The sequence below is a fragment of the Lepisosteus platostomus genome, chromosome 7 (genome assembly GCF_059453375.1).
Source record: "Lepisosteus platostomus isolate fLepPlt1 chromosome 7, fLepPlt1.hap1, whole genome shotgun sequence".
Classification (NCBI taxonomy): Eukaryota; Metazoa; Chordata; class Actinopteri; order Semionotiformes; family Lepisosteidae; genus Lepisosteus; species Lepisosteus platostomus.
This window is the reverse complement of record NC_142617.1, coordinates 21,855,618-21,879,114: the sequence shown is the minus strand read 5'-3', so window position 1 is coordinate 21,879,114 and position 23,497 is coordinate 21,855,618. Positions and strand designations below refer to the sequence as shown.

At 36.4% G+C, this 23,497-nt stretch overlaps 1 protein-coding gene across 5 annotated transcripts in view; it reads left to right on the top strand.

Moving 5' to 3' along the window:
• robo1 (roundabout, axon guidance receptor, homolog 1 (Drosophila)) overlaps nt 1-23,497 on the top strand; it is a 507,989-nt gene that overhangs the window by 420,743 nt on the left and 63,749 nt on the right. For all 5 annotated transcript variants that reach the window (XM_088639703.1, XM_088639701.1, XM_088639702.1 and 2 more), the window contains 4 exons: nt 2,645-2,802; nt 11,922-12,042; nt 13,769-13,907; nt 18,886-19,013. In XM_088639703.1, coding sequence (XP_088495829.1) covers nt 2,645-2,802; nt 11,922-12,042; nt 13,769-13,907; nt 18,886-19,013 — 546 coding nt within the window. The remainder of the gene's footprint in view (nt 1-2,644; nt 2,803-11,921; nt 12,043-13,768; nt 13,908-18,885; nt 19,014-23,497) is intronic.

The following is a 23,497-nucleotide window of genomic DNA, read 5'->3' as shown; positions in this document are numbered from 1 at the left end:
GAATAAATCTTTCTACAGTATGTTACACAACATTGATCTGTTTTTAGTTGTAGCTCTATTTTCATGGGCCACTGTCTTAAAAAATCTATACTTATGTGTCAATTTATTCAATACTTAAGCATGACTTTAGAATATAAAAAATGTTACACAGAGGTCATCCATACAATCTACAGTAGCTCATGTAATTGCTAACAGCTAATTGATCTGAGGATCTCATTCAATAATTTCTGCTTAACAGAATGGCTACCTAACTTGTTCCAGACTCCGACAGCCTTTTGTGTCTTTGTGCATACAAAATGCCTGCAGTTCTAAATGTATTCCCCCCACAGTTTCCACTACTTTGTGTGTTATATAAAATAAAAAATCCTGAGAATTATTTAAATATGTCTGCCAAGCTCTTTTAAAAGCATATATTGAGCCCTTCCTAAACCATCCTCTGTCTTAAAAAACATGAATCTTCCCTCAAAATTTAAAAACTTCTTCAGCTATATTTTCTTCCTGTGTCAAGTTCTGTTTTTTTACTGCTTGCTAATGGCCGATTTATCTTTAGAAATGTTCCGCAGATGAATAACAGTATTTTTTAAATAGCACTTAGGAATCTTATACTTTTTAATTGGAGTTCTTGAAAGATGGAAAAAGCAGGAAAAGGTTATCATGTTAGGTATGTTTCTGCAGCACAGCAAACTTCAAACAAAATTCCAGGACTCATAAATTTGATTGTAATGCAAATATTTATCTCTAACAGGCATTGTACACGTTTGGAATTTAACTGACAGCCAAATGGAACATGAAAAGATTGTGTTTAATTATCGTAGGAGGGGAGCTTATCTTTCATTTTGGCTGTAACTTTTGAAAGAGTCATTAAACTGATTGAAAAAGTATTTTCTTTTTATAGGATCCACATCATTACAGAGCTGTTCAAAGTGGAAATGTCACAATCCACAATGGAATGAAAAAAGATAGGACAGTTAATGCTTCTTAAAATTGAAAAAAAAATACGACAAATAAAAAACTGTGTAGCACAGATTTCAATTGTTTTTTCTGGATTTCTGCATTGCAACATTTAGGCTGAAAGCACTTGATTTAATCTTTATATTTTTCTATGCACTTTTTTAAATATTTGTTTTATAGAGAATTTTAATAGTATAGCATTTTCTGCTCTGATAAGCAATTAATAACATTAAACATGTGTACTTATTTAATTTGTATATTCTCTCCAAAACACATCTTCCTGTTTGAAGCCTGTTATTCACTTAAGTCATAAACATAAATAAATTGTATTCCTCAAAATCATTAGCTGCATGATTATACTCCCAATCTTCTAATAAATGCCTTAAAATCACCTGCTATTTGTCTTATAACACAACACTGTGTTCCACCTTCCTGTTGCAATTTCATAGTGATTATGTTCAGACCAAGGCCAACATTTTGGTCTGATTGCCACTTTTGCTTTCTTATAAGATGCAATTCTGTGATGACTTCCCCTGTCATTTTTCTGTCATTCCCAAGTAAATTCTTTTCAGTAAGTAAGATTTCTTCTGATCTTGCATAAAGAGTTTCTAATTTGTATTTTGTATCTGACATTACTCAGAACATTCTGATATGTTTGTTGCAGCAAGACATCTGTTGTTGACACATTTTTACATGCAAATAACTAAGTACAAGGACTTTCTGAGCATCTGTAGAGGATGTTATAGCACAAACATAAATGAATTCCCTAACTTTGAATGTAAAATTTCTCAATTTTCAGTAAGGCTAGAGTGTCTTGGGTAAATCCCTATAGGAACTGGTCAAGCTACTCCATTATAGAAAAGAACCAAGAGTTCAAAAGAAGTATTTGTTGCCTGTGGTGAGGGCCATATTCAAGGAGCTTATTCTAGAAGGTAAGGAGTTAATTCTCCAACCCTGTAGTTGACAAGTTGCACACATCTACAGTATATGGGAGGCGGGTTTGCTGAAACTTAGAAATGATCTGTGAAAAGCAAAGCAACTGCACTGATAATAGGTAATAGGAGTCTGGTTTGTACTATAACTGGAAGGACGAGGGCAGTCCTCCCACAAATGATTAAAATGGTTATTTAAGGGTTTTATTATGGTCACTCCCTGATTACTATGATTTTAAGATTTTTAAACCATAGCCATAGGTATATGAATCAACTATAGCATTGTGGTGTGACAAAATAAGACTGGTTATTTTTTACATTGACCAGCTTCTTCTGAAATGTTACCATGTCACTACAGGAGCTTCTGATGTATCAAAGTTGGAATAAAACGTGTTTTAAAAGTGAGGACATTGAAAATATAAGCTTGAGCTTATATGCTTTAGTGATTAATATGAAGAGTAATTGGTGTAGAGTAATAGCTGTATCCAGCAACAGTTTTTTAAGAGAATTACAAATGTGGAGTAGCTGCAGGTGGACCCTGTGTGTTTACGGGTTCCCCACTAGTAATAGCAAAGTTTTTTTTTTATTTAAAGAAAAGCAAAACAACCTATAACAGAGTTATTGTATATTATGAAAACCTTCCTAAAAAGAACATTTTTGTAATGTTGTACTTCCAGTCTAGTTTAAACTTGGAACACAGAATCCCTCAACAAACAGGAGTGTGTCTGACATCATCTAAAGCTGCCTCTATTTCTCCGCAGTCCTGCGCGATGACTTCAGGCAGAACCCATCCGATGTGATGGTGGCAGCTGGGGAGCCTGCTGTCATGGAGTGCCAGCCCCCCCGAGGTCATCCAGAGCCAACTATCTCCTGGAAGAAAGACGCTGTACCAATCGATGACAAAGATGAAAGAATCACGGTGAGAGTCCAGCACAATGCAGAAAAGGGCATTATGCTGTTGGTTGGTGCTCTGTTGAGTGAATTGTTAATATTCACCACAGATCAGAACATAGTTCATGATAGTGGGATTAGTCAGACAGGCCTCTCTTTGCTTTTAGTGACACAGCAACTCTGGCATCCTCTCATGGGTATGTTGTTGTCTGTGAGGGATGCGCCCTTCCTTTTATTAGCATAGTTTTTAAAGATGAATGGTTCAAAGGTGGATGAATCAAAGGAAACTTTTTCACTTTCTTATACTCCCTTGTGTGTTGTGATGTCTAAATAAAAAAAAAAAACAATTCGCCTTTCCTAATTGGGTAGATACAACAAAACTTATTGGCAAATCACAACAAAAAAAAAGATTGTGCCTAAGATTTCTTCAGTATTTTGGCCGCATTGAAAGTATTTGGCAGCAGCCAGAATATAGGTAGAATAAAAAAATTGTGTGGACCTTAAGACATCCAGTTAAGTATAGACCTCTAAGTAAAGGAATATTTTGAATCCTTCTAGTAGTTTCCTGTTTCCTTCCAGTACATATTTTGCTTTACTTCAATACAGATGTTTATTTTTTAATTCCTTTTGAGCCTTACTACTGTAGTTTTTAAAATAATCATGAGTAATGAATGCTCTTAAGAATAAACAGGCTTTGCAGCAAGAACAATCTTTCAATTAAAATTGCTTTACCCTTTCTTATGCTTCTCAAATAAGAATATTTTTTGCATTACATGTATGCATTTTATTAAATGAAATAAGAGGAGAATAAAAAAACTGTATGACTGTTTAAGCCTGACCTATTAATGAGGTATTGCATTTAAAAAGAATCTACCTTTAAAAAACATTTAATTTCCTGTTTAGATACACAGTTAATTTTCCAACATTCATTCCCTTATAGTACCTCACGTGGCCCAACTCTAAACTGTGGACATGAAACAGATATTAACTCATCATGGCTATAGAAAGACAGTCTGGCTTCCCAAAACATCTTAAGTATTAAATCTGGAGATATCCTTAAACTAGGACATTGTCTTTGTGTGAGTTTGTTCAACTGCTTTGTGCAGCACCCTTAATCTCAAGGAGCTGTTCAGTGGAAAACTGAACTGAACATACAGTATCTTATAATACTGGCTACAGACCTATGGTGATGATGGAAGAAAAGCATTGCCACAAGGAACTGCTTCACACAAAACATATGTCCATCTTTTTGTTAAAGAGTGGAACTGTGGAGCTTGTTTTAGAAGACCTCACACTTTATGCTTAGAAAAGGAAACATCAACAACTTGGAAAAATGAAGCACTTACAGAGGTCAGTGAAAAGATTGCAGACAGGTGCAGAAAACTCCCAACAGTATGTGTGCATTCCAAACATAACTCGAAGAAAACAATAAAGGCTATGGAATATTCTCATAGATGAAAATTTTTAACACTGTAATAATATGAAGTCAATTCACTTTGATAAAACAAAAATGCAATCCACACTGGTGTTGTAACGTAAATGGCTGATTAATGGATTTTGAAAATGAATGACAATTAGTCTTTTTAATTAAGATGACACTCCAAGGAGCTCCGATATAAATTACAATTCATTCTCATTACCGTGCGACCTTGGGAGCTCAGAATAATTTTAACAAGACTCCTGTTTTGAGAGAAGAAGTGATTATGGTCATTGTTTTACTCAAACTGACAGGCAAGATACTGGATGCGCTTATTCGTGATCTTCATAATTAGGGCAGAAAGGCAAAAGAGCAGAGAACCCCAGTTAATGAATGACAGAGACCCTGCTTAAAGATAAGCAGGAGTCCTTTAACTAATCACATAACTACAGTGTGCAACCAGCAGAACTGAGACTAATGCAAATATGCTGTCTGTCCCATAAAATATTTAGCTAATATCACACACAGTACTGACATATACTGGGAATTGCCTTGGATCTTATCCTATGTGTGATTTTTAATAATTACAGATTTTCGAGTGTGTCAAAAAATTGAATAAATAGGACAATTATTATACTTATTATACTTTTTTGTAATTCTAATTTGGTCAGTTATTTTTAATACATGCAACATGTGAGGTTTTAAGCATTCTTGTTTGTTAGGAGTGATTATATAGTGAGTTGGACACATTCTGTATGAGCTATTTAAATATTTAAATTGTATTATTTACTGCTGGCTTGTATAGCTGTAGGTTACCTTCAATGAAGACATCTCCCAAATACATCAACATTATAATAATAGACATTGTAATAATAATTAATAGTAGCAGCTGCTTCAGTGAACTGGTAAGGGACTCTGCTTTATCCATTTTGGGTTTTACCAACCAAAGGTCTTATCCAGGCTGTGGAAATGGAGTAGAATTGCACTTATTATTTAAACTTCACTACAAACCTCGGTGGTGATACTAAACATCTGTTGTTTGTTTACATAGAGTCCAAATATAAGAATCTGAAGTTCACCGCATCTGAAACAGATCACAATGTTTCTGCTCAGAACAGACTTATGTTTTCTACATAAATACCATTACCTTCAAAAAGAATGTAAGTTCACTACAAATGTATTGTGAAAGGCATCAGATACAAGCAATATTAGTTTTGGAGTTCTGAATGCTGTAGTTCCTCAGTACAATTCTTTCCTGATTTCTGCTGTTAATAAGATTTACAGTGACGTTCACAGACATACATGCAGGTGTCATTAATGATGTCCTACTATGGATATCACATTCCATAGATTAGAGACCTCCTGGCAAGCTTACTGTGTAATTAAAAGAAACAACAATTTGTTTTAACTTAAATTACATTATCTGGGTCATCTGTCAATTTCCAATGAGCAGACCTGCTAATCAGGTTTGAAAAATCTTAATGAAGTTCCTTTTCGCACTTAATAGTTACGGGTTAAGAGACACTTGTCATTTTCATTTCTGACTCTATATTGCTCTGTTAGATCAAAGGCTTGCTCAAAAGGAATCTTTTGCCATGAAGTCTTTTCAGAAACACCTGGATCCTTTTGAAGTCTTTGTAAATATGCAGCCCGTTGCAACTGAGTAGAGTAGCCAAGACGTGTCAGCATTTCTGTTGAGGCTGTGCTTATAATACACTATTGGTGTCTAAAAAGGCAAAACTCTCTGTCCTCCTGAGATAACAATCCCCAATCCCTCTCTCTTCCCTTAACTTTAGAAATAAATCCTGAAACTTTACACTCAGAATTTCTTTTTACTGTTTCCAAAGGTTTATGGGGGAAGAAAATCAGCACCAGCACCTTATATAATGTAAAGAGGAGAGGAGATATGTACAGAGGAAGTACTTTAGTGCCACATTCATCATTAAAAAAGGATTTAAATGTTGTTTTGGTTTAATTTATCAATTAGTGGACACAACAAAAAATAATAATATATCCACTTATCTTTTTGAAAGTTTTTAAAAGGTATTTATTATACACTTCTACTGTAATAGTTATGACAATCTCAACACATAATAAAAAACAACTGTTAATAATGCATTAGGTTAGAGTGATGTTGCTGAATGTCAACAGCAATCCTAGAAGTGATATTTTTAACCACCCTCAGATACTTGGTTTGATAAATCATTCAGTAGCTGTTTATAGAATAGTAGAAAAGCTTCACTTTACTTGAACATCTTAACTACCTAAAACTGATGAATGTAAATACAATTGATAAACAGATAATAACGTAGCCCATTTGGTTGTTAAGATCTAATTGATCCAAGGATCTGATCCAGCCCTTCCTTGAAGGGAACCAAAATACTGGTTTGGACAATACTGTATGTCCCATACTCCCTTTGAGATATCATGGACACAGATAAATAGCTTCTTAATATACAATATTTACTGCCCTTATCACATTTACTAACGCTGTTTGAGGCTTATTTGGTACATACCTAAAACTGAATATTTTGACATATATTTTTGCATCCATACCCACATTTTCTGAAAGCCACTTATTCCTTGTAAGGTCAAGGCTAGCTGGACCCAGTTTCCGATGTAAGGCGCACAGGATTATTCACATGCTGGTCTGGATGTCAGACCTTAACAGGGCATGAAGAAATTGACAATTTACATGAGCCAAAACCAATCCAGCAAGACAAGAAGGAAGCAGGAGGAAACCAGTGCACCCAGACATGTTCACATTAAAACATACTGTACCTCATAATTTTTTAATGTATCGATCCTTTATCAGAAGGACCTCTTATTCCCGATAAGTGTTGCAGCAGCCCTGAAGCATAGGTTCATGGTGGGACTGCATCCTGAATAGAACACTCTTCTATCACAGAACAAACATACAAGCACCCAAAGACAATTTAAAACCTAAACAGCATGTTTTTGGAAAGTGGGAGAAAACTGGAGATTACCCATGTCAGCACCGGGAGAACATACAAACTTTGTTATACTTTGCCTTTCACCTAAGCTTGATATGTTGTTTGAATGGGTTCTTTGGACATTTTATAACAGCAGAATTACTACTTTTAAAGTGGTATTAAAACCAATTTAATTAGGCTTCTCAAGCACAGTGGGAATATGTGATGAATATTTCAAATAAGCATGCAAAACACAGACTCTTTGTGTGTCTGTCTGAAAGGTGCTGTATAAAATATGAAAGAGGTAGAGTAAGCACTGAATGGTCTTGAAACAGACTACACAGATCTTCTGAGGAGCTTTTGTTACCCAGCATATACACCAGAGAAAACAAATCCTGACAGACAGCCCAAGGGGGTACTGGCCTGTTTAAGATGAGGATAAATGTCTTGGCTGGGAGGTCCTGAGCAAGTCTTTGAGTCTTTGGTACCTCACAGTCAAGAGCGTCTGCTATCTTAAAAGAGCTGAAGCTGCAGTCGAATAGCTTGAATGTCAATCTGTGATATAAAGCAGAAACATGTTGTTTCTGTCTCCCATGTTATGATGGATGGGCCGTATCAATTTTTCTCAAAGGAAGAGATCAGAGAACAAACAAAGCTGGCTTTTTTTCTCTTCCAATTCCCTAATTAAGCACCCACATTTCAGATGGTATCTGCAGAGCTTTGTACTGTTGGCAGGCCTCCGTTCTTCATAAGGGCTAACTTCAGAGTACAGTATTTGGCATAGACTCTCTTTAGTCAGCAAAATGACTAAAATGCATATCTTTGTATACCTATCTCTGGTGTATGCAAGCCATCTTTGCACAAAAGGTGTAGGAATGAAACATTAATAATGTACAGTAGATGAATGACTATTTCCTGGTTTATCACAATTAAGGAAACCTATGCTTTTTTCAGCAATGAAAGGCAGTGCCACTCTAGAATGCTTCTTGTTTGCCACTTCACGTACTGTATGAACTTCATTGCACCAGAGAAACCTTCCATTATTCAAATGAGGCTATATAATAACAATAGCTGATTTCAACTAATCAGATTGTGTTAAGATGATTTGCCCTACTCAGGAGCCTCCTACTTCTTTTTTGAAAAATGCTGTGCAATTGTTAATTCCCAGAGATTCCTCTTTAGCACAGGCATTGGAGCAGCTAGACTATAGGACAATCTGGTTTACAAGAAATAAAACCTTTGTTCGCAAATCAAAGAGAAAGAACATTGAAACACTGACAAGAAATGTGCTACAGGCAGATCTTTTTATATATGCCCTGAGGAACAAGTTGCAGGGGTGCTGTTTCTATTCACAAACTACTGGTCCTTCAACTGCAGATCTGGATATTATTCAGCAAATACATAATGCACACATAGATAGCCATCCAGCTAACTGGATTACACTAAATAAAAACTCTGCTTCCCTTTATTTCTCTTTTATTTTTTGTTTTAAAATAATAATCTCCTGAGTCATTTAGAAATTATACAATACAGAAACAACAGAAGGTTATGGAGACCGATTCTGGTTTATTTTTGTTTGTGGTTTTTGCACTGATGCATGAAATACACTGCATAAGCATCAGCAGTCTGTATTTATCTTCTCCTGTTCATCAGATATCTATCTCACCAGAGGTAGCTCCAAGCGTTTTAGTGCACCACCCTAGGAGGAAATGAGAACATTCATGTCCATTTAGGCTAGACATGCTTAAAATTAAGTTATTTCCTATTCTTGGAAACAACATGGTTAAAAAGGAAAACAGGATCAGAGCAAGAATATGGGAATTAAAGAAACTGTTAAATAAAAGAATGTTTGAACTCGTTCAAGTCAATAGGTGGTGCAGCAGTAAAATGTAAAATCTGGCTTTGAGAAATGTGTAATGGAATGTAAAGAAATAACAGATCACTGTCAAAGAAACCTTTGGTTTTGTTCAGCCATCATGACAGATATGTTGTCTTTTGCTATTATTAAAGGCTATGCTGTTGTTGTAGACCCCTATTGTTCCATTATGGAACAAAGAAATAAAAACAAACACACAAGAGAAGAAAGGCCATAAAACACTACCCCTGGCTCCTGATGAGGTGCTGAAATATATATGGCCTGTCCTTAGCTGTGCCCACCTGGAAAAACAATTTGTTAGCTGCCTTTGCTTTGGGTTTTTGGCATTAAACATGGTGGCCAAGCCTGGCTGGTTAATGTACAACAAAGGTGTTATCCTAAAGAACAGGAAAATTAGAAACTAAAGTATGCAAGCTTAACCTTGGAAGCCAACCTTATTCCATTTGAAACCTCTCTTGCACATGTCCATTTAAGGCACTGTTTACAAATCGCGAGGACGTTTGGTTTTGTTGTGTGTTTTTATAGCCTTTTGAAATGTACAGAAAATAATTTTCTATCAATTACAGTTCTATTATGCTACAGTATATAAAATGCCAGGGATACAGAGCACAGAGGTAAATGGACAGCTTTTTTAAAATAAGACCTCTGGGATCTTGTAGAATTCCAGAACATTTAGCACCACAAAAAATGAACTTCTTGTTAGGGAAGAAACTCCTGCCAAGCACTTAACTTTCATCTAATGGGTCTAATGGCTGCCTTAGGTGAATGCTTCTGAAATTTACAAGAAGAAAGAAAAGGCCTCTCTTCCTTGGTGGAATAGATCATTGCATAATAAACAGGGAATTTATTAAGTTGCGCTTTTTTCTTTCTGACACTGAATGACCTGGCCTTGGCTGTTTATGACTGTCACACAGTTTGAGCCTTTTTGCAGGACAAGCCTTCTGTATGTACAACAGCAGCAGTGTGATAGACTCCATAATAACAAGACACCTAATTGAGTTTTAACCACTTCTCAATTTCAGTCATAGCTCTTCTGAAACTTTTATTTAAAACCCCTCATATCATAAATCAAGGGAAATATTATAAATGCTAAATTAAGTCCATGGGACTTTGAAAGTAAATCCCAGATGTTTTTGGGTACAAGTTTTTTTTTGAGAATGAGGCTCTAAATCTGTCACGGAATTCATTAGCTGTGACATTTGAAGTACTTCACAGCTGTTTGTGCACTTTTAGTTTGTAACCCATACCAATGACCACTGCAGCTTTCATCTCAGTCATGCACAGGTGATATTAATATACATTCTTAAAGGCCTTTTGTTGTGTACCTATGTTATGAGAAAGTTTTGAAATTCCGCACACCCCTTGTTTCTGTACAGGACAATGGCTGAAATGCAGTGCATGATTCTCTACTTGAAACCTCCCCTATTTCACTTAGTAAAGGAATCTCTTTCAGGTGCATGACAGAGAGATCATTTTATTTTAAGTATTCTCTTAGATCTTAAATTTTCCATTGACCGAGAGCTGAACTCTGCAGTCCACACTCAAAACACTAGGTTTTGTCTGACATTGTACAGTAAGAGTGTAAGTATTTTAGGTGTTAGCATGCTTTTGATGTACCTGTGAGACCCTGAGAACAAAGGCCTTCAGTAAGACCTTTAATTGCAGGACTGGAAAGATGACTAACACACACAAAAAAGCCTCACAACACTTAAGCAGCCATTTAATACTGTGTCACTCCAGCTATGTTTTACTGGCCATTATGCTCACAAATTACATATGCCACTCACTGACTATAATTTAATAGACTTTTATAGACATTCTTAAGCCATTGTTTTATGCATAGTTTTTTTTTTTGCATAGTTGCAATAAGAAGTATCCCCATCCTATGTCACTTGCAAGGATGAATGAGTGCTGCATGCTGTACATGTAAAAGATATAACACTGTCAAATACATGCAAATTAACAAACAAAATCCATTACACAAAATGAGTGGGTAAATAGCAATCCTGGCGAAGAAGGGTGTCAGTACATAAGCCTGTGACTGAATATACTGTACAGTAAAATGCAAAATTATGAATTTGAGCAGTGAGAAAAATAGTTTTTGCATTTTAATAGAGCACATCCTGCATTTTTTGTGTGCATGGTATTTTTTAGCTCATCTTAATATATATATATATTACACGCAGTTCAGGTGGGTAGCTGCGTCAGCATGCGTAGGCTGCAAAGGAACAAGTAATAGGTTTACTCCATACTGAAAAGAGAAGAAAGAAAACACAACATTGTTCAGGTGTGAAGAAGGCTCAATGGCCGAAACGTTGTGTTTTTTTTCTTCTCCTTTCAGCATGGAAGAAACTTATTACTTGTTCCTATGTATTACACATTTATTACTGAAGCCTTTTCTTCTTTATGTGGCTTCACGTATCTAAACCACCTTGAGTTCTCACCTGAAAATTTCAATTTACTAATATTGCAGATATGTTGGTATAAAAGTAGAAATAACCACCCTGTACATTATCTCAAATTTAATTTACCACTCTTTTAAATTAAAAAAAAAATTATAAAATGAATACATACAGAATACATCATAAATTACATACAGATAATGGTGATGTAAACAAAAAACAAACTTAGCATGCAAAATGCTTTTCTGATCTGGGAAAAGAAATGACTGAAATGGATAACAGAAGAAAAGTGCCTCTGGTGGCAATAATTTAATACCAAATATTCCATGAAAATCCATGTCATTTCAATAAAAAATATTTTTTTATATTTATGTGAGTGATTCCATTAAACATTTGTACCAACTTTGTCTCCTTAAATTTTCAATATTGTACAATCTGCCAGAAACCCATGTGGCCTCTTCACTGCCACAATGTCTTCTTTTCCCAGCCGTTCATCTCTTCTGCCTTTGTGTCTTCCAGATAAGAGGAGGAAAGCTGATGATCACAAATGCACGGAAGAGCGATGCTGGGAAGTACGTGTGCGTGGGGACCAATATGGTGGGCGAGCGGGAGAGCGAAATTGCGGAGCTCACCGTTCTGGGTAAGAAGCACTGCAGCCTGTTACTCTATCTTGGGAGAGAAGCACTGTATTTGTGTCACCGAATTTGACATTACGACCTTGGGTACAACCTCACGATGCACAGCTCCTACTCTGTTCTGTCTTTTGTTTCCGGTGCTTTGCTGTCCTTCCAGTGTCTCTCTCTCTCTGGGGCTATATATTTCCGGGTCTTTCAATTGCCTTCCCTCAGCATTGATGTTCGGATGTCCTCAAACACGCCTAGCACCAGGTCACCCCACGTCCGCTACCTGAGGGCATTGGTTTCTGTACGGCATTTCCTGAACAGCTGAGCCCGGGCTAACCCCGTCTCGCCGCTCCGCATAGGGTCTCTTACGCTCTCCTGCCATTCTTCGGTTCGTCCCTTCCGACATCCGTGACAACAGCAGTGAGTCATAGGACAGGAAGCAAATACAATAGAACAGACTAGGACATAAAGGTTGTGTGGAAATATGACCTGCTACGAAATCTATAGGTAGATTTGAGAGGCACATTTTAAATTCTTGTAGGTTTTTCTCCCCTCCTGGTTTAAAACCAGTATGGGTATAAAACAATATATGGGTTGGATAAAAAGGGACTCACTTCAGCAGCATTGAAATTATGAAACCATTGAAACATATGCTATCTAATGACATTATGACAACCATTAAGTACAACTACACAGCAGAAGTTTATTCAGGCCAGATTGTGAACTTCTATGTTGGAATTTTAACTGGCACACTGGAGTTAACAGCATTACTCTTATGAATTGTATTGTGGGTTCTTTTATGACCAATGGGCCTCTGTTTAACCTCTCAACTAAATCACAGAACCACCTGCAACAAAGTCACCAAATAAAAGCAGTGGTTTGGAAATTATGGTCCAGAAGGAAGAGTCCCACCTAGTGGTCCACCAATACCAATTACACCTGCAACTTAAATTTCCCTGTAGGTCTCATATCCCTGTACTGACCAAGCCTGACAAGTCTTGTATGACAGGCTGTTTAGCCTCTGACATCTAACAAGATCATGTTGATGTTAACATTACAGCTGAAGAAAATTCTGTTTAGTTCCCTCTGCTGATCAGCCATAGTACAGACTTCAGAGTGATCTGTTTCATGTATAGCTGCAGTTAGCACCTTCCCACTGGTCTCCTGGTGTTACTGCTGGTGTGGTGTGAAGGAGACACTGATCGACGTTCAGTATTCCTCTATGGCTGAGTATGAAATCTGAGTGTTTACAGCTATAGGTCTGAATTCACTTTATTAGATACAGCACTGTTTGGAGAAGGACAAGGTGAAGCTGTCCTTTATGCCTGTTTAAAAACTAGTTGCTGTATGTGTGACTACCTCACAATGGATGAAACAGAACCACAAATGTCTTCTGGGAATCACATAATGTATGGATTTAAAAACTGAAATATTCACCCTAAACAATTTCTTTAGAATGCACATAAGGGCAAATATTGCCAACTTGGAGTTGCCCTGGGAAAACATACAATCCAGGCATTAGTGGCTTTTGGAAAAAAAAATTATCCTCTGGATAGGAACATTGGTATTTCAGATGAGGTTTTTGGTTAGAACTGAATGTCCTACAGCAAATACTGCTTGGATGTTCTCCAAATGTAAGATTTTAAACACATAATTTTTAAATAGGACATCCAAAGCAATGTGGGCAGGAGACTGTTGGTAAGAAATTGGGGTAGATGGAATAGTCATTGTCTCCCTGTGCAGAGCGACCTAACTTTGCCAAGAGACCCAGTAGTCAGGTGGTCCTGGTGGATGAGAGTGTGGAGTTCCGATGTGAAGCCAGAGGAGACCCTGTACCCACTGTCCGTTGGAAAAAGGAGGATGGAGACTTGCCGAAAGGGAGGTATGTTGTCATCTCAATGTTTTTGATTCATTCATAAACACAACTGCAAATTAGGCACAAAGCATGTTGAAAACGATTACTATACATGCTTTATAAATGCTATTTAACAATAGGAGAAGAACACTAGATTAATTTGCAGTGTTTTCCTTCAGTTTGATTGTTTATGTGATTGATGGATCATTTGTTCAAAATTACAAACGTTGCGTTTCTTCAAGGTAAAACTTAATGATGCATGTGTATTGGTTCTTAGATACAGTATAGAAAGAATACATATCTTTCACAGGGAGTCATTATGATTCAGATTTTCTGAAACAATTTGTCTAGTTTACTAGCACTTTTGTATTTGTGTTTTTATCTTAAGCTCTGTTCTCGTTAATTATGAAGTCTCTTATGTCTTCATTTTTTCGGAATAATACAATGGACAAATGAAATTGATCTTTTTGTAAGCCATCCCAAATGCTTTACAAAATGAAGAAAAGAGAGTGGCTCTTTACCCAGTAGTACAGACATCACCAGTTTGAGCTCGGGCTGTGGCCCAAAGAGTGGTGGTGGTGCGCTTGCATATTTCCTCCATTTTGTATCAATTTACTCTGCTCCACAAGTAGTCTGCCACACAGTTTTTTTGTATGCTATTGTAGGGAAGGCCACATTATAGTTGCAGCCATGTAGAATGTGCAAAGTGTCAATAGTGTACAGTGGAAGGTACCACGGTGTTACAGACTGAAGCTGATCAGATTATTCCAAAAAATGAAAACGTGATGATGCAAAACTGCAATACTTTGAAAAACTGCCAAGTTGTGGAGTGAATATTCTCCAGAATGCATGTGGTTGTCTGACAAATTGGTACATTATTAAATGTTGATTAACTCATTAGTGTTGTCCTCTTCTAATCCCACTCTAACACAAGTAACAAACATACAACAAACAGTTTGATTAAATACAATGATTACATTGTTGAGACATGATGTTATTACCACATAATTGAGATATGTCAAAAACATTATAACAATGACATAATTATTTTCTTAAATGCATACAGTATATAGAATTATTAGTAATGGTTTATAAATAGTAATTAGATATGACTAATAATAATTGGTAATTATTTTAGATTTTAGTGATAAAAATATATTATACATAGTTTATTTAAAAACATAATGTATTTGAAAGCAAATAAACATATAAATAACAAAAAAGGAGCCGGAATAAAGTAGAAGTTTTGAGTACTGATTTGAATGACTTTGCTGCATACTGTAATTGCACTGTAGCTGAAACAATCATACATCCATTATATTAAGATCAATATATATATATAAATTGTTAATTTGCAATTTCCCATTATGTTGTTGAGGTATGCATCACTTGGGACATTTATATATAACATTTGATCATTTTAATGACTGCTTGCAAAACATTGGTGTAAATAATTGCATCAAGATGAAAGCAGTCTGCAAGAATAGTGGGGCTTATGTATAGTACAGAATGGATATCTGTGGATATTGCTTCATGGAATTATTTAATATGTGTGGCACATGTAGTCCATGTATATTTGACTCACATGCCAAATTAAAAACTACCTATGAGAAATAAACTTCCTGTTCTGTTTTTCAGAGACTATAAAATAAAAAAAAACTGTTTTAGAAATGAAAAATGTAATAATACCACTCACAAAATCCAAAAGCATTGTGGATATTTGTCTTTTTATGTCTGAGCTAGTAGTCAGAACATATAGTAAGGCCTGGGTAGTACCTGGTGTAGTACCTGGTGAACAGCATGTCTGTGTGAAAAGTGAGACATTTCAACATCTAAAAATATTGTTTTCAATTTTTTTACCTACTGTAAAGTGCTTTTAGATGTAGCTATGCAACTTTTAAAGGTGTTACATAAAATCATTATATACAGACATGTTTGAAAGTTTGTGAACCCTTCAAGGTGGTCATTGTTTTAGATATTATATGAACCTCAACTCTTAATGAATATATAGAATGAATATCCTAAATAAAGACCTCCCGCGCATGAAAAGGGATTTGAACTCGTAGATTATTAGACTGTAATATTTAACAAATCGCCAGATATTCTTGTGTGCAAAGGTAAATGAACAATAATTTGTGGCACCTCCTTTAGCAGCAATAACTTCACACAGTCACCTCCTACGGTATAACCAATTATCAGTCTCTGACATCTTGCTGGAGGGATTTTTTCCCACTCCTCTTTACAAAGCTCCGCCAGCTCTGTGAGGTTTGAATGATATCTTGCATGAACAGCACTGTGCAGGTCCTGCCACAGTATTTCAATAGGATTCAGGTCAGGGCTTTGGCTTGGCTATTCCAGGACATGGAACCTCATCTTCCTAAGCCATTACGTAGTGGACTTACTTGAATGTTTAGGATCATTGTCTAGTTGAAACATCCACTTTGTGCCCAGCTTGAGTTTTTGAACTGATGGCCTGACATTCTTCTCAAGAATTCCTTGATATTTCTCAGAATTCATGATTCCCTTCCTCAATGATGTCAAGTTGCCCAGGACCAGAGTAAGAAAAACAGCCCCATACAAGGACACTCCCACCACCATGCTTAACAGTAGGAATAAGGTTTTGTTGATTGTAGGCTGTGTTGGTTCTTCGCCAAACGTGGGTCCTCTTGTTGTGCCCAAATAGTTCAGTTATGGACTCATCTGTCCAGAGAACAGACTTCCAGCAAGCTTGTCCAGGTGGTCTCTGGCAACCTTTGTTCTTTTTTGACAGAAGAGGCTTCTCCTGGCGACCCTTCCTTAGATGGCATCTCTGTTCAGGGTTCTTCTTATTGTTGATCTATGCACTACTACTTCAGTGGCAGCTTGGGAGGCTTCTAGATCTCTGGATGTTATTTTAGAATGACCTTTTACCTCTTTTATTATTCTCCTTGTGGTCCTGGGTGAAATTTTAGGAGGACGTCCACTTCTTGGCAGGGTTGCCATTATTTTAAATGCCCTCAACTTGTATACTATTTGCCTAACATTGGATTTATGGAGTCCGAATCTTTTTGAAATGGCTTTATAACTTTGCCCAGATTGATGAACATCCACTACTTTTTTCCTCAGTTCTGCTGATGTTTCCATAGTTCGAGGCATGACGCTAGACTCATAGGAAGAGTAACTGACCTGCTTTCTTGTAATTATTTATGTTTGCTCCTCCAATTTCATTGGTTAACTTGGTTAATTGGTTAACACTCTGTCATTGACACAGCTGATCCTACTTTACCTTGATGAAAGTCATTCACTTAGTTTTGCACCTACACAATTTGTGTGTACTGTGTGTACTGTGTGTATTATTTTGCTGCATGGACATTGTCTTTCCAAACACTCAAATTGGTAAATAATTGTACTTTACTTCAATTAGGAAGTGACAAATTCTGATTAAATATGTATTTTGTGATTTAAAAAACAAACAAAAAAAATCTCAGATTATTCAATGGGTTCACAAACTTTCAAAAGTGACTGTGCTAATATTTTTTATAATAAAAATAATAATAATAATAATAATTATTATTATTATTATTGTTGTTGTTATTATTATTATTATTATTATTTACTGTACTAACTGTAGGTCACATGAGTACCAGGTGCCTCTAACAAAACATATAATCCAATTTCCTGGTACTTTTCCACGGATGCCCAGATTAGCATCCTCACACTAGCACATTGTTAGTTCTTTGTTGCCCGCTGCAATAATATTGTTCTGTGCCATCCTATACATATTTTTTAAAAATAAACCTTTAAATTATTTATGTGCATATACAACAGATCACCAACGGTGAAGCTGCCAGTACTGGCAGGACACTGCAGGGGGTCAACATGACCAGGCAGCATAGAGTCTTATGCAGTATTGCGATCAGGAAATAAAAATTCCCATACAATGGGAATTGAAGTTCTGAAGCTACCGCTCTGTCTGTGAATGATCATAGGCCAGTTTCTATACCTAGCCTTCCACAATTGATGTTAACCTGCGCACTCTGGCAGGTGAAGTAAACTAGAAGCTTCTGCATGCTATGGGAAAGAATTATGACTGGGTTACATTAGCATTGCAAAAAAAAGATACAAGCACAACACCGTTTTTTTAATGCAGGAATCTACTCATTCGAACCTTATTAAATACATAGCTCAAAAGAGTGTTGAAACTTTAAATGTATTTAAATGTCATGTACTTAATATTAGAAATGGATACAATCAGAAACTCCTTAGATAAATTCTTCCATTTAAAAAATATTGACACAGCTGCAAAGTATTATGACAAGCTAGTTAAATCTTTTTTAAGAAAAAGCAACTGGTTCCTTATTATCCCTTTTTAAGGCTAAAACATTAATAAATGTCCTGATTTGGGGCAGGGCACACACACTAATACCTCTTAAAAAGGGTTAAACAAAAACTCCCATAAAAATGACCAATTCTTTTGGACCTAAATTATTAATTGCATTTTACAGGTGTTGAATTATACTCAAGATATATTTTTGATTCTCTACAGGATACGTCTAACACTATACCTTATAAATGTACTTTAACAAGTCTATTCCTTGTATGCTCAAAGACTCTAGCTTAAGTTGCTGAGCCTGGTCACTATGTTTGAGATACAGAGCTGTACATCACTTTCTTATATCTTTCCAGTCACTTCAGAACAGTGTGTATCTGTCAGTCATTTTCAGTTCGCCACATTTCTGTGATTCCGATAACATTATGATTACCTGCTTAGATCTACCACTTAGCCCAGAGTTCTCTTTACAGCAATTCCAAAGTCTCTGAATCATGGCTGTAATTAGTGAGCTAAAATTCCACAGCAGCAAACTGCTACAGCAAACTGGCTGCTAAAGACAATGATGAACACAAGCAAAGGTAATTGAGCTTCCAGAGAGGCTCCAAGCTTAGAGCTGTACTGAGTTATCAATTGAATCTCCTTTAATATTTAATATTTGTTTCTCTGTCGTGTCCTTTTTTTGGCTTGATGCAGGTATGAGATTCGTGATGATCACACTCTGAAGATACGACGGGTGATGGCAGTGGATGTGGGCTCCTACACCTGTGTGGCAGAAAACATGGTGGGAAAGGCAGAAGCCTCAGCCACCTTAACTGTCCACGGTACAAGCACCCTTCTATTTAACGTGCTGACTCTTTGGGCTTTCATGTGAGACTTAGGCACACGGCCAGCGAGATTCGGTCCTTGTGATACACACCAGTGGATGTCTAAAGATTATTGAGGTGGATCTGGTTTGATTTCAGAACACTACATGTCAGGGAGATTTTCAAAAAGAAGGGTTATGGTAGTGAGAAGATTTAGTAGAAAACAAGTTCCTTAATCCACACTACTGGACAGCACTTTAAAAATATTTCCTTTTGGTTATTAGGGAACAGATTGTACAAAATAAAAAATCATTCCAGGTCCCTTATATCACACCCTTTGCTAATGACTGTTGCAGGAATTAATTACTGGAGAACATAACTGGGTAAATTCCCAGAATCATCTTGAATGGATTTGTTTTCTCACATGCTGTTCAGTATACTGCAGTGACAAATAAATTTAACTTTATTAGCTGTAGCTATTAAATACCTAAATTAATGGACTTTTAAATGAAGGTTCAAATCCAAGTCTCTTCCACATCCACCTACCTATGTATAAATATCACAATTTCATTTTTCCCAGTTGTACTGTATGTTCTTTTTTGGCATCTGCTCCATCTTTGCGCTTAGCAGCTCCCTGGCTCCTCTCTCATAAAAGTCTCATTTTCACTGTTATGTAGTCATGTTCTTAGCCAGGTGAGTTACTTCAATAAAGCAAATTAATTGAGAGTTTGCTCAACCTTACCTAAGGTTTGTCCTCAATATTGAAAAGTTGTATATTCATATAAATCTGTGGGGAGTGACAATAAGTACACAAAAATCTGTCCAATCTGCATCCACCTATAAATACACATTTTACATACAACTTATTGTTATTATAAATAGTATATTTATATAGCAAACAGCATGTCTTTTTGTAAGTGCTTGTTTGCGTAAACCTTGAAACGAGATATATGTACAAATCAGAAACACTGATGTCCATGTGCTGCACCACAGCTGGCACATTCATTGAGAGGAGATGGCTTGGGAAGGGTTGTAATGCAGTTCTCTAACATGGCTGCGCTTCTACTGCATCAATTTTCTGTGCTGTACAGTACTTCCAGCTCCAAAGAAAAAAAACCCCTGAGAATTCAGGTCTAGATAGTGTCACAGATTGAGACCATTTGACAAAAAATCATTCAGCCAAACACGTTTTCTATGTAAGTTTGCACAATTCTCCAGAGACATTTGTTAGACACTAGAACCTTTTTGTTAGTAGAGTAATTGCTGCAATGACTGTGAGGTAGGAATCCAGGTCTTATTCACTTTCTAATAAAGCAGAACTATGTGAATATTGAGCACTGGGGGATCCAGATGAGTTAACAGCAATTTCAGTCTTTCAGAGGAGTAATGAAGCAACAGGGCTTTTCACATTACATATTGGTACTAGCTGACATGCAAAAGCACAGCCCAATTATTGAATCCTGAGAACGATTGGTAAGAGCATCAGAACTATTACAGATGAGACCATTTGGTCCATTTAACTCATTTAATATTTAATAGCTAATTAGATTTCATCCAGTTGTATAGGACATCCTTTGAGCCCAGATACTGTATGTTACCAAGGTGCTGTTATCTAAATCCAGAACAACATATATTTTTTGTTGCTTCCCCTCATTTGCTGGTAAACAAAAATGATTTTTCATTTCAAAATAATAAACTTAAACTTTCTTATAAGGTTCTTACAAGTAACCCTTATAAGCTCAGTGCTTATCAATTTGCATTTATAGTTTGTTTTTGCTATCTGAAAGCAACACTATAAATGACAAATAGTATACTCCTCCTAGATTGGTATTATCTGTGAGATTTACACATTTTCCAAGTACATCAGAGTATAGATTAAAACAGAGCCTTCCTTTCTCTTTTTAACTGATTTTTTTTTTTACCTTTTCACCCACAGCCAGCCTAACTTTGATTTACTTATTTGTGGGAAAATCAGTTCTGTGCTTTATGCAGAAAATCTTTAAGCTTTTGCCATCCATTACTCATTCACTCCATATAATGTATATATCTCCTCCACTCTCCACATCTATGTGTCATTATTTATGCTTTCATTAAATTGTAAAACATTGTTTTGTACTGTGCAGCTCCTGTAGTTTCACAGCATGGTTTAAGAATACCATATTACGATTGCACTTCCCTCAAGATTGGCTCACCTTTATCTTGAAAATACTATAGCAGTACTACCATACCCACTAGCAAGTATGATAATTACAGCACACAAGAATGTATAGAATATTTTTTTATTGAGAGCCAAGAGTGGTGTTTTTCAAAATAAATACAGAAGTCAAATTAGATATTACCATGATAACCAAAATTGTCTGGTAGGAAAGTATTTTCCTTCCTCTACCTTGTGCGCACACCTTTAACCATTCACTGGCTATGCAGCCTGAAATATCCCAAAACTGAGCAATTGTTTTTTTCAGAATGGCAAGTCAGGTTTTAAAGGACTCTATTAAGTTCATCTTGGTGTGTCTGAATTCTGAATGTGGCCAGTCATCCGACCATTTAAACTGAATATAGAATTCTTCCTTCAATATAGCAATATACAGTACTGTATTCCTTGAGCTTGGATTTGAGTGTAGCAGTGCAGTAGGTGTAATTCATTATTCTGAAGAAAAGTACATTTTATAGAGCAGGGCTAACAGTTTATACAGAAAATGTAGTTGAAGTATATAACTGCATCAAACCTGTACAAAAGTTTTCTTGTGCATTAGTGCTCCCGAGAGCTAGTGTAGCTCTTTGTGATGGAAAATCGAATTCAGAATAAGTAACCTCACATTGCAGTGCAACCCAGCAGTTCACTATTATTTCAAAGTTTCAATAAATAAGTTGAAAGGCTGTTGTAACCTAAAGGATAGGTCAGCCTAAGGTGGCCATTTTTCCCCCTAAAAATAAAAATGCTTTACTTCTCAGACATTATCAGTGATATCCCTAGTACTTTGATGGGAGAACATCACGTCTAGGCCTGCCTAAAATTACCAGTATATGTGTTATTCATATGCGTTTTGTAAACAATTACGTTTCTCAAGCTTTCGAAGATCACTTTATCATTTTTGGACATGTGTCCATGTACAGTAGATGGCTTTTATGCAGCTGAAGTCTTCTTAACACAAAAATGCTTTTATGTCTTCCTTTTTATATAGGTATGTTTAGCACAATTTTTGTATCACTGTGTTAAACTTTAAATTTAACTTTAAACACTTTTATATCCTTCTTCATTCAAAGCCCACTATAGTTAATATGAAAAAATAGTGTTGTCAAGAAATTGTATGCTTTTGCATACTGAAAATCTCTTCAAAACCCCAAGTTTTTTCTGTTCTCAGCCTCCATACTTTATGATGAGGGGCAACATGGCTACAGCGGCACATACTATAATTAAAGCAATGCAATTCTAGTACCACAGTAGGAAATTACATGTTTCAAATAATGACCTTTAATTGTGGAATTTAAATGGTTATTTGCCACTCTGAATAGAGGAAGGAAGATGAGAGATGGGCTTGGAGATACCATATCTCTGTACACTGTGTCTTCTGACTGGTTATACCAGGTCCCTTCTCTGTTTGGAGAACTCAGAAATGTTAATCTTTCTCTTTGCTGGAGCTGCTTTTTTGTCTCCATAGATTGCCCCCAGAGGAAATGAGACATAACAAAATGATTGTCTGACAAATGTATATCCAGACTGGAGTGATACTTCCAGCTTCAGATTGCTCTGATAAGCCCTGCAGAATGTATGAGAAAGGGAGGGAGCACTAAAACTCTACTTCATAAGTCTCAAAGGATTTCACGCCTATTTTGCAGCTGAATATTTCACCTTGGATTATCCTGCCTTCTTAAAGTGATCAACTGTGTCAGAAATACACTGGAAACAAAGACCTAGCATTCAGGTGACCTCTAAGGGTATGTCCTTAGGAATTTGGAAATACCCATAGTAGTATTAGCATGAACATGCCCCATTTACTTAGATTCAAGCTATTAAAATCCTTCTTATCATTAGTGACATTTTCCATCACCCTAATTAATCTGTTCCAGAGATTGGGGCATTTTATACTTTTACAGTATTTTTTTAAGGATCTGAAGTGTGCCTTTACCACAGAACTTCCTGATCAAACCACATTTTAGGCTACAGCAATAATTAGTATTCCTCGATACTCTGTTGACACACGTTCAATTTATTACATTGGATTAAGCTTCATTATCTCAGTAAATGAGCAATTTTAATTAATTCAGAAAAAAAGCATTCCGTGGTAAAGATGTTTATTGTGGCTTTTACCAGCTACTCCGTTAACTCTGCGTCAGAAAATCTGTCAGGGGGTCTTGCAGGGGCAGAGTGGTGGCTAAGGATATGCAGCTGTGACTGGAAGGTTGCTGGTTCAAATCCCACGGCCGGCAGAGGAATCCTATTCTGTTGGGCCCTTGAGCAAGGCCCTTAACCCCAACTGCTCCAGGGGTCCTGTATAAATAGC